Source organism: Tachysurus fulvidraco, chromosome 12 (genome assembly GCF_022655615.1).
Source record: "Tachysurus fulvidraco isolate hzauxx_2018 chromosome 12, HZAU_PFXX_2.0, whole genome shotgun sequence".
Taxonomy (NCBI): Eukaryota; Metazoa; Chordata; class Actinopteri; order Siluriformes; family Bagridae; genus Tachysurus; species Tachysurus fulvidraco.
In genome coordinates this window covers 6262468-6274820 of record NC_062529.1, presented here as the reverse complement: position 1 = coordinate 6274820, position 12353 = coordinate 6262468, and the positions used below count along the sequence as shown (strand labels likewise).

General features: G+C 40.7%; 1 protein-coding gene across 12 annotated transcripts in view; it reads left to right on the top strand.

The window, feature by feature from the left end:
• LOC113660277 (ryanodine receptor 3) overlaps nucleotides 1–12353 on the top strand; it is a 170686-nt gene that overhangs the window by 60339 nt on the left and 97994 nt on the right. For all 12 annotated transcript variants that reach the window (XM_047821329.1, XM_047821332.1, XM_047821334.1 and 9 more), the window contains 9 exons: nucleotides 480–644; nucleotides 866–987; nucleotides 2955–3135; nucleotides 4381–4516; nucleotides 7180–7275; nucleotides 7502–7620; nucleotides 8457–8590; nucleotides 10877–11118; nucleotides 11798–11990. In XM_047821329.1, coding sequence (XP_047677285.1) covers nucleotides 480–644; nucleotides 866–987; nucleotides 2955–3135; nucleotides 4381–4516; nucleotides 7180–7275; nucleotides 7502–7620; nucleotides 8457–8590; nucleotides 10877–11118; nucleotides 11798–11990 — 1388 coding nt within the window. The remainder of the gene's footprint in view (nucleotides 1–479; nucleotides 645–865; nucleotides 988–2954; nucleotides 3136–4380; nucleotides 4517–7179; nucleotides 7276–7501; nucleotides 7621–8456; nucleotides 8591–10876; nucleotides 11119–11797; nucleotides 11991–12353) is intronic.

Genomic DNA, 12353 nt, shown 5'->3' with positions numbered 1-12353 from the left:
TGGCTTAATCTGTCCATCTTTGCAAATTGCTTCTTCATACCCAGCTCGCTCAGCACCCGCAGCTTTCCATGATTAAATGGATTCTTACCATTTCTTGTGTCAGTTTGTTGACCCGTTTGTCAGGAAACTCTGAATGATTTTTAGCTGTTGTTTTTAATAGATTAAATAATATTATATAAATGTACTGATTGTTTTCCAGCACTGAATAAAACCTAAACCTAAATAAAACACTGAATAAAATCATTTTCTAGCTCAATATACTGCTTTATTTGACTTGTAATGCAGATTTTGGAATCCCAGCAATTAATAAATGAATCTTTGAGAGCTCAAAAGATTTGGTAAAGATTTTCAGTTTGCAAAGATTTAAGTTTCTTAGTGTGTTGTGGCTAAATTTAAATACATTTATTATCAAAAATGTTGGACTTTTGTTAAACCAAGAACGAACGAATCTCTGATCTTTATGATGCGGCATTCTGTAGGAGAAGCTGGAGTGGAGTCCAAAGAAAGATATTGAGGGCATGGGGGTGCCTGAGATTAAGTATGGGGACTCGCTCTGTTTCATCATGCACATGGCCACTAGCCTGTGGCTCTCGTACCAGGCACCGGATGTAAAATCAACACGACTGGGGCCTCTCAAGAGGCGGGTGAGTGACATATGTATTCTTTACATCAGTTGTGATTTGGCAGAAATAATCATTCCACGCTATTATACTGTTTCCATGTTTTATATGCTTAAGTGTTTGACGTCATGGCATGACCAGTCAATACAAAATGACATAATTACGTAAATGCAATATTAGATTTACCAGTTATTGGTTTCCAAAATATGAGTCATGCTCATAAGGTCCTCTCTGCTTTCTGTCAGGCATGTCTCCATGCAGAAGGACACATGGATGACGGCTTCACGCTTCAGCGCTGTCAGCACGAAGAATCGCGTGCAGCACGCATCATCCGCAACAGCACCAGACTCTTCAGCCATTTCATCAGGTGTGGGGATGTTTTGTAAAAAAATAAAAAAATCCAGAAATTATAATATAATAATGACAATAATAAAAACAAATACTAAACATTCCAAAAAACAATTTAACATTGTAAGCTGCAAAAGGTTGTCGTTTTGTGAAAATGCCATCTATCTCCATGTAGTTCATTGGGAGGACATATTATGATGTTAAACGGGTTGAGTTAATATCATTAACATCTTAATGCATTTATAAATTGAATGTGAAAATGTGGACTGCTACCCTTAGGCTGGTGACATTATGAGCATGTAACATTAGGGCTGCATCTCGATCTGATACTGTAAATGGTCACAATTTGTGCTCTAGATGCAACAATAACAAGACGCGGGTGTCCTGAAGGATGATTATTGTTGGCTAACCATTGAGTAAAGCTTGAAATTTACAGGCAATCCAAACCAACTGTAGAGAAATCAAGGTGTGTGGATGGAAAACCCGCTCCAATACAAAGAGCCGGTTAGCTTACCGGTTAGCGGGTTCAGTTAGCGGGTTCAGTGATTATCAGCACATGGCATGTTGAAGGAGTTACTCAGTGCTGCTTTCTGCTGTTAGTTACATTAGCCACATGCTGTGCTCATCAGCTAGATGAGTGAAATTTAAAATATTTCAAAAATATTGACTCATCAGAGGAAAATATTTGCAACATGTTAGTTGCTGATTATAAGGCAGTAAAATGAAATTATTTATCACAAGCACAACCTGCAGGGAACACATATCATATACCCAAAGACAGAAAGGGAAGCTGAATGCAGGTCAGTGCTCACGAGGGGGAAAAATTCCATGTTAATGGATGCTACAGAGGTAGGGGGTAACGGTGGCTTAGTGGTTAGCACGTTCGCCTCACACCTCCAGGGTTGGGGGTTCGATTCCCACCTCCGCCTTGTGTGTGTGGAGTTTGCATGTTCTCCCTGTGGCTCGGGGGTTTCCTCCGGGTACTCCGGTTTCCTCCCCTGGTCCAAAGACATGCACGGTAGGTTGATTGGCATCTCTGGAAAATTATTCGTAGTGTGTGAGTGTGTGAGTGAATGAGAATGTGTGAATGTGTGTGCCTTGTGATGGGTTGGCACTCTGTCCAGGGTGTATCCTGCCTTGATGCCCGATGACACCTGAGGCTCCCCGTCTCCCGAGGTAGTTCGGATAAAAGGTAGAGAATGAGTGAGGGAGAGAACCTGCAGGGAACACATATCATATAACCAAAGACAGAAAGGGAAGCTGAATGCAGGGCAGTGCTCACAAGGGGGGAAAATTCCATGTTAATGGATGCTACAGAGAGCAATAGTGTTCTTTACATAATGCTAATAATAGAAAGGAGAAATGAGGTGGCGAGAGAGGAGTGGCTATCCTTAGCTTCTGAGGACAGGACACCTGTAAGATGCTAAGCTCCTGAATATACTGTATGTGTGGGAAGGAGATGTGAGTCAGGAAACTATATGAGATGGATAGACAGTCAGAGCAAATAATTTTTAGAAAATGAATGGATGGATGGATGGATGGATGAGATCAAGGTCTGTTTTGTTTTTGTTTTTTTTGTTTTTTTTTATTGATTAAGCTTGATTGAGATTGACCTAGCATAGTCATGGGAAAATATGTCTTCTCCAAAGTCTCACAAATGGATTTGACTGTCAAGCAACTGCCAGTAGAAAGAAAGGATGCTTGTGTGTCTCAGAGATCAGAGCTTGCAGTACAGAAGGTCTCTCATGCATAACATTTTTTTCTCCTTTCTTGCATCGCTGCTTCCTGATCATGTTCTGTGAAAACACTTGTACGTTCAATTCTCTGCATCAATGAATTAAAGATACTCAACTGAAAATAAAAGCTATATGTTAATGCATAAATGACTGATGAATGCCATACCTATTTTTAGACCCCTACGTTTTTACCCCAGTCTCATCACACTGTGAACAGTAAATCTTATATCCTGATACACTTTACTCTCAGAGACCTGGACAATCTGGCTGGAAAGAATCGAACAGATGTCGTCCTTCCCGTCGATGAGGTTCTCCAGACCCTAAACGACCTCATTACATATTTTCAACTCCCTGATGCTGAACTGGAGCATGAAGAGAAGCAGATCAAACTACGCTCACTCAAGAACCGTCAAAATCTCTTCAAACAGGAGGTCAGTTTCCTTCCTTAGACAAGCCTACTTTGTAATTTTGTGCATCCTTTTTTTTTTAACAACATTTGAATTGAGAGGCAGATTACCGCAGTCTAGCTGATGGAAATTGCCCTGGTCTAATTTTTAAAAGAGCAGCTCAATATATTTGTCAATTTTTCCTAAGCTATGATGTATTTCAGAGTGTGACCTAAAATTGAACCCATCAAATATAAAATACCTTTTATTCTGCAATGTGCAATTCCAGATCTATCTGCTCAGCTCAGGATAGAAATAAAAGGCATTTCTGTGATGGGACCTTTAGAGAAGGTGATATGAGGAATTATAATTGTAAGGAATTCTCATCTGCCACTTGGGCAGGATCACTATCCTCTGTGACCTGGGCAGATTCCCTGAATTCAGCCTCTCTTCCTCTGCTTTCTGTTCTCCACAAGTGCTTGGGGAAGTCTCAATGAAACACACGTGTCAGTCTTTCAAAGAGAAGTTCCCGAACTTTATTAGGTAAAGCAGGAATATACTGAATAGTAGTAAAAGAAGAGGGTGGGTGTAGTGGGTGTGTGCGGAGCTTAGTGGTTAGCACGTTCGCGTCACACCTCCAGGGTTGGGGGTTCGATTCCCTTGTGTGTGTGTGTGCGGAGTTTGCATGTTCTCCCCGTGCCTTGGGGGTTTCCTCCGGGTACTCCGGTTTCCTCCCCCGGTTCAAAGACATGCATGGTAGTTTGATTGGTATCTCTGGAAAATTGTCCGTAGTGTGTGAGTGTGTGAGTGAATGAGTGTGTGCCCTGCGATGGGTTGGCACTCCGTCCAGGGTGTATCCTGCCTCGATGCTCGATGACGCCTGAGATGATGCCCGTGACCCGAGAAGTTCGGATAAGTGGTAGAAAATGAATGAATGAATTAAAATGACAGTTAAAGGCATTCCATTGAACATCTCAGGTCTTTTATAAAGTATAATAAAATATCAGCACTGTGTTGTTGTCATCTGTAAACATTAGATCCCTGATTTTGAGACAATGTACTTCAGGTCCAAATTAAAATGCTGATATAAACATTTTTGTGTACAAAACCAACACCCCACTAATGATCTGTTTTATTTTGTGCCATGGTATGTGATCTCCCAGAAGACTAGAGCTTAAAGCTTCTGCACTGAGGGTAATAGTGGACACATATGGTCACTGTGACAGCAGAGGTTTCTTTCTTAACCTCTCTTACTCTTTCTTTGTCTCTATTTAACTTTTTCTGTCCTAGGGGATGCTGACATTGGTGTCTAACTGCATCGATCGTTTGAGTGTCTATAACAGTGCAGCACACTTTGGGGAATGTGTTGGAGAGGAAGCTGGTGCAGCTTGGAAAGACATTCTCAACCTGCTCTATGAGCTCCTTGGTAAGACAATTTAATGTCAGAGTGTGTGTGTGTGAGTGTGTATGTGCGTGTGTTTTCTTTTGGGTGCTTATGTTCTGTGTGTTTGCTTTGGCGTGTCTATATTTTTGTATTTATTTTTGGTGTTTGTGTGTGTGTGTGTGTGTGTGTGTGTGTGTGTGTGTGTGTGTGTGCATGTGTTTGTTTTGGGGTGTTTATGGTCTGTGTATATATTGTGTGCACTTTTTTGGGTGTTTATCATGTGTATGTTTGTTTTGATGTGTGTTGTGTACATTTGTTTTGTAGTGTTTTTAGGTGTGTGTGTGTGTGTGTGTGTGTGTGTGTGTGTGTGTGTGTGTGTGTGTGTGTGTGTGTATACAGAGTGGTCTCTCTGGTTTATTAAAGTTTTAGGCATCTCTTCTGGTCACCAGTACATAGAAGCTGCTGTGTGGCTGAATGGTGATTTATTAGAAATGGCAGTCAGACCACTTTATTTTTTATTACTGCTGGGAGACTGAACAACTCTTGTGGGGTTTTGATCTGGTATGGCCATGAATGTGGCTTCTGAGTGAAATATCATTTATAAAATATAGAGAAAGGTTGAATACCATTGAAAGTTATTGGAAATTATACTATTGAAATCTAAGGGAAAATAATCAAAGATGGTTCTCCTTATTTGCTTTACCTCTATTTATACCTCCATTTTTTTTTTTTGGTTCAGCTTTACAACATTAGTATACTGAACAGTTTTTTTTACCACTCTGGGTACTGTGATGTCTAATGATATCATACCCTGTTCAGCCCAGATGTTTTCTCAGCTGTCTATTCTAAAGAAAAAAAAGAAAAATCTCCAACGGTTTCCTCCAACGGTCCAAAGACATGCATGGTAGGTTGATTGGCATCTCTGGAAAATTGTCCGTAGTGTGTGAGTGTGTGAGTGAATGAGAGTGTGTGTGTGACCTGTGATGGGTTGGCACGCCGTCCAGGGTGTATCCTGCCTTGATGCCCGATGACGCCTGAGATAGGCACAGGCTCCCCGTGACCCGAGGTAGTTCGGATAAGCGGTAGAAAATGAATGAATGAATAAATGAAAAACACAAGATACTATTAAGATAATGTGCGCGCTTTAAGATTATGTAACGAGCTACATAAAAATTTGTAAGTTATGTTTTAGTTAGTCTTTAGGTGATGGATCAGAAGTTTTTGTTTTTGTGTTTTTATTAAAACTTATTTAAAAAATTATTCAATTATTAAGAGGACATTCATTTTCGATCAGGTATTTTTTTCATTTCTATTGTTTCATATGAAATAAAGGATTCGCAGATAACAAGTGAAGTTGTAGTTTGATGGCATGAAAATCATTCATCTAGCTGAGATATTGGCTTGCAGTGGAAAATAAATAAAATCATACAGATACAGATAAAAATAAAAAAAATACCCTACACAAAAAAGCCAGGGTCCATGTTAATGACAATTCCCAGTGTAAAGAGAATTCCTCGAAGTGTGGCCATTTCCCCATAAAATGAAAGTGACGATCCTTAATAAAGATAAAGGTTATTGATAAAGCATCTTAACGTCTTTAAAAGTTGTAGGACAGAAGACTTTTAAGAAGCTGAAGAGTTTCTTTAGCAGAGGAGAAAATGACCAAAAGGTGAAGAGGGAGAAGAAACGTGTTGTATACAAAATGCAATAATGACAGCGAGTTAATAAAATGCTACAGATTAGTTCATAACTTTTTCGACACAGCATATATACTCCCATCGCAATGGTATTCAAAGATCTCCGAAACAGAGTTGAAATGCCACGGCAGCAGAAATGATCATTTGGCACTACGACATTTCTACGCTGTGTCGGAGATGTTTTTATTTACATTTCCATAATATTTATTACATTTGTAACATAAAGATGTTAGCGCATCTCTAATATGATCGGTTACGAACGTACAGTAATCCCTACAAGATATAGCCGCAAATATCTGAACATAGAGACAAAATGAATGCTTATTCAAACTAGAAATATTTGATAGGCGATAAATAAAACAGGCGTTTGAATCCATATACTGTATTCTGACAAACGGACACTTTTGCCGTCGACATTTTAGAAATATTGTGGTGCATTTTTGTTCAAATTCTGCCCTGATATTTTCTGTTGTCTATTACAGGTTTTTTTTTGCTTCTTGTCTGCTCGATTGGACCTCAGATCTGTGTCCTTCACATGGTGTTTGATTGTGTTGTTATGCTTTGCCATAGAAGGAGAATTAGTGTGCTAGCCACATCTCAGCTGCAGTCATCAGCTCCCAGCATGTGGATGCAAAACACACACATGCACAGCTACACCTCTATTTTTTTTTCCTTCATTCGCAACATGACAGAGCTAGTCATGTTTGACCCTGACAGTACAGTATGCTTCAGATCTATTTTCCGCATCAGTAGGCTCAGGTCATTGACGGTATACGAAATATATTTTAATTAATACCCCTCAAAAAAAACAAAAGCCGAGCTGATTGAATGTGTACTTGCATGTCCTTGGAAAGATAGTGATGTCTATTAAAATTGTAAAATAGCTATTAGACATACTATATGTCTTCCAGGAATGTAATACATTTTGAGAGGACGTGTGATTTCACTTAATATTCAAGAGTATGCATTTGTTTGCTAACAAGTTAAATCCGGCCTTTCGATTTTTAGCCGCTTTGATCCGAGGAAACAGAAATAACTGCACACAATTCTCTCAAAACCTGGACTGGCTGGTCAGCAAGCTAGAGAGACTGGAGTCCTCCTCAGGTAGAACAGACACTTTCATTATTGTCACCGATGAACAGTTATTTTGCCAGTGTGACAGATCTGATTTGCCGATTTGTAACTTCATCCCCACACATGCACATCAAACTCATTTAATCGGAATATTTACAGTATTGCTTCTCTTTGAAACACATTTTCCTATGTGCTGTCCTGTCTTTCTATTGATTCCCCATGCACTGGAGCTTTAATGACTGAATCTGTGCTTCAGGGATCCTGGAGGTCCTTCACTGCATCTTAATTGAAAGCCCAGAGGCGCTTAACATCATTCAGAGAGGACATATCAAATCCATCATCTCACTGCTATACAAACATGGACGCAACCACAAGGTTAGCTTCTGCTGTTTCCTTTTACATCACAGACCGACTAGTAATGACGATGTTGTTTGTAAAATAGATATGAGTTATAAGGAGTGATTGCTTTCCTTTGAATCTGAACAGGGTTCAACATACAGTAGAATATATCATTTATTACTTAATTACCAGTTATGTCTTGTTCATATCAATTCCAGGGCTATCTTATCCCGGTAACATTACTGAGAAAGAGAAAAGAAAGTAATTTTTATTTAACACGGATTTCTGCATGTAAAATATTAAACACCCCCTTCTTATCATTTATAAAATACTCAAATTTCAGAAAATGTTTTAGCTTATCTGGCTATCAAGCTGAAAATACATTGTGGGAATTTACCAAATAATGTATATGTCTCGGGGGGCACGGTGGCTTAGTGGTTAGCATGTTCGCCTTGTGTGTGTGAAGTTTGCATGTTCTCCCTATGCCACGGGGGTTTCCTCTGGGTACTCTGGTTTCCTCCCCCGGTACAAAGACATGCATGGTAGGTTGATTGGCATCTCTAGAAAATTGTCCGTAGTGTGTGATTGCGTGAGTGAATGAGTGTGTGTGTGTGTGTGTGTGCCCTGCGATGGGTTGGCACTCCGTCCAGGGTGTATCCCAATGACGCCTGAGATAGGCACAGGCTCCCTGTGACCCGAGAAGTTCGGATAAGCGGTAGAAAATGAATGAATGAATGAATGAATGAATGAATGAATGAATGAATGAATGAATGAATGAATGTAGATGTCTCAAATGCATGTAAAATGATGAACCAGGTTTGTAAGGATGCTACTGACACCCTGTTTAAATTTCCCTTTATGTTTGTAATAAGATCCTAGATGTTCTGTGCTCACTCTGCGTTTGTAACGGAGTAGCTGTAAGAGCCAATCAGAACCTCATCTGCGATCACCTGCTCCCAAAACGAGACCTGTTACTCCAGACACGGCTTGTCAATGATGTCCAAAGGTAAGGACAAAAAGGTTTCTGTAGTGGTCAAAGCACAAAGTTATGCAACTGATTGTATATAAAATGAGATTCGTTTGTAATCACACACAGTACTCAGCCTAAATGAGTACACCCACTTTGTAAGTTAGTGTAGTAAGAAGTAAGTATCTTTAGAATAAATAAAATAATACATTTTATTCAAAGGTGGTGTTGCAAATATGCAAATGAACACACAACAGAGTCTACCAAATGTAATGTTTTGTTTGTATGACATTTATGATTCTTTCAGAGCCTGGGTACTGGAATGAGTATTAATCTGGACTTGTGTTTTCAGAACTTTACAACTGTGTTCTGACTGATTAGCAAATCATTTCTAAATTTTGTAGCCCTGATATTTTTTTGTGTAAAGAAATTATTTTCCTTCTCATTTGTCTTCCATTTGTCTTCCATATTTTGCCTTTATTGTAACATTGAATTGGTGTCAGGGAAACAAGTGCCTTCACGTAGCGGAATCAGACCCAAATGCAGGGAAAACATGTAAAAGGGGTTTAATCAAGTTTAACAACAAAATGACAGATACGTGGAAAACACTAAAGAAAAGACTAGGCAACTAAAATAAGAAACCAGAAAACAGGAGACACGAGAAGGACTCAGCAAACAACAAGCACAAGACAGCAGGTATATATAGAGAGAGCAGTTAGTGAGACACCGGAAACAGGTGTGCAGAGGTGGGAATGGATTAAGGATCAGGTGGGGCAAACACACATGAGGACAAAACAAATAACATGGCAAAGTCCAAAGGGGCAATGATCCCGGCTAGAATCAGGAAGGATCAAGGCAAGGTTGAAGGGGGAGCAAGGAACATGGTGAGGCACGTGGGGAGAGTTAGGAACACGTCAGCAAGGCATGTGGGGGGGAGTGAGGAACATGGCAGTGAGGCATGTGTGTGTGTGGGGGGGGGTTCGAGGAACATGTCAGTGAGGCATGTGGGGGGGTCGAGGAACATGTCAGTGAGGCATGTGGGGGGGTTGAGGAACATGTCAGTGAGGCATGTGGGGGGGTTGAGGAACATGTCAGTGAGGCATGTGGGTTGAGCGAGGAACACAGAGGCGAAACATGTGGGAGAGCGAGGAACACAGAGGCGAAACATGTGGGAGAGCGAGGAACACGGAGGCGAAACATGTGGGAGAGCGAGGAACACGGAGGCGAGACATGTGGGAGAGCGAGGAACACAGAGGCGAGACATGTGGGAGAGCGAGGAACACGGAGGCGAGACATGTGGGAGAGCGAGGAACACAGAGGCGAGACATGTGGGAGAGCGAGGAACATGGAGGCGAGACATGTGGGAGAGCGAGGAACACGGAGGCGAGACATGTGGGAGAGTGAGGAACACGGCAACGAGGCATGTGGAGGACAAGCGTCATCCACAGTCGAGCAGAAGAGCCAAAGGACGTCCACAGCCGAATAACACATGGATAAGGATGCATAAGGAATAGGCATGGTGTTATAGGAAAATAATAAACAGCAGCATGGTCCGTGGCAGAAGTCTATTATTTTCCAACAACAGCCTGTCAAGTTTTTCCTTCCTCTTCTACAAATTTCTCAGTGATTACATTTTAAATAATTTATGATTTTTAATCATTTTAAACTATTTATAGCTGAGACTTTTTTCCATAAATATTATAGAAATGTGTCCTTACAGAAAGCGACATCGATTATTAAATAATGTCAAGCTTCATCATATAATTCCTAATAACGAATGAGATGTTTCCATAGTAATTATAACACATCAAAATTAGTGCACTAATATTATGGAATTCATTCATTTTTTCTATTTTTTTTTTTACTTTATATTTGGTGAAGTTGGTGTTTGATTATCCAGAAACTATATGAACTTATCATTCGAATTGTACCTGACGTTATAGAGAATGAATCAGCTGTATTGAACAATCAGAGCAGAGAATTTGGCAGTGCTAAAACAAGGGTACTTTTTGTATTTTTCCATGTCATGTGTGTCGAGCAGGTGAGTGAAAGTATTTCTCCCAATAGGCTAAATTTGAATACATAATTCATCACATTGTCTGCATTAAAAATAATTACATGCTGGTTGTGTTAAAAATGCCAACTAGGCACAAAGGTGTGTTAAATTAACACTCTAAGTGTTGATTTAAACACATCTGTTTTCACAGTGTTGCACTTTCCCCAGGCTCTGTAAACATCAAATTTACAGATTTTCATCATTTATGAAGCTTATTCAAACAAACTGTTCTGTTCTGTTCTGTTTTCTTTTCTATATTGATACTGTAGCATGAGACCTAACATCTTTCTGGGAGTGAGGGAAGGTTCAGCTCAGTACAAGAAGTGGTACTTTGAGCTGATGATAGACCAGGTAGAGCACTTTGTAACCAGCGAACCTTCTCACCTGCGAGTCGGGTGGGCTTCCTCCAAAGGCTATGCCCCCTACCCAGGGGGTGGAGAGGGCTGGGGGGGTAACGGAGTTGGAGATGACCTCTATTCTTATGGCTTTGATGGACTTCACTTGTGGTCAGGTATATGCTTTAAAATAGATTGAGACCTGTTTTTGTGTTATGTTTGATCTAATTGGGTTGTCTTTATGTATAAATTGGGGTAATTTGTTCAGGCAGTGGGGGGCAAGGTGGCTTAGTGGTTAGCACGTTTGCCTAACCCTCCAGGGTTGGGGGTTCGATTCCCACCTCCGCCTTATGTGTGGAGTTTGCATGTTCTCCCCGTGCCTCGGGGTTTCCTCCGGGTACTCCGGTTTCCTCCCCCGGTCCAAAGACATGCATGGTAGGTTGATTGGCATCTCTGGAAAATAGTCCGTAGTGTGTGATTGTGTGAGTGAATGAGAGTGTGTGTGTGCCCTGTGATGGGTTGGCACTCCGTCCAGGGTGTATCCTGCCTTGATGCCCGATGATGCCTGAGAGAGTCACAGGCTCCCCGTGACCCGAGAAGTTCGGATAAGCGGTAGAAAATGAGTGAATGAATGAATGAATGAATGTTGAGGCTCTGTTTATTCTAAAATGTCTCTCTTGCAAGTGCAGTGCTCATTCGAATGATGTAAAATGGATTGCTGAGCTAAAGAAAAATAGTGTGTAAAATTCTGATTTGAAATTAGAAAGAGCAGATATCACAATCATAAGGCACTAACTGACTCCGCTGTGTTCACAGACAGTCCTTTATGTTTGCGTGTCAATGTTTGTGCTGCAGGTCGAATCCCACGGAGAGTAGCTTCAGTAAACCAGCACATACTTACCTCAGATGACGTAGTCAGCTGCTGTTTGGATCTTGGGGCTCCAAGCATCTCCTTTAGAATCAACGGGCAGCCTGTACAAGGCATGTTTGAGAGCTTCAACACAGACGGTCTCTTCTTCCCTGTTGTCAGCTTCTCCGCTGGGGTCAAGTATGTAATAGTACAAATAAGAGGGATTATACCATATACGGCCAAAAGTTAGTGGAGCATCACGTGTAAAAATACATATTGAATATTCCATTACAGATTTAGTCTTTTATTTGCAATAAAAAATAACCTCCACTCTTCTGGGAAGGCTTTCCAGATGATTTTGTAATGTGAATGTGGGGATTTGCTCTCAATCAGCCACAAGAGCCTTAGTGATGACGGAAACTTCTTCCAGGCCAGGAGGAAATGGAAGTTACAGTTAGGAAGTGCTTTGTGCAAACCACTCAGTTTCTTCCAATTTAAATTTGGCAAACCACGTTTTCCTGGACTTTGCTTTGTGCACAGTGGCACTGTCATGGAATGCGG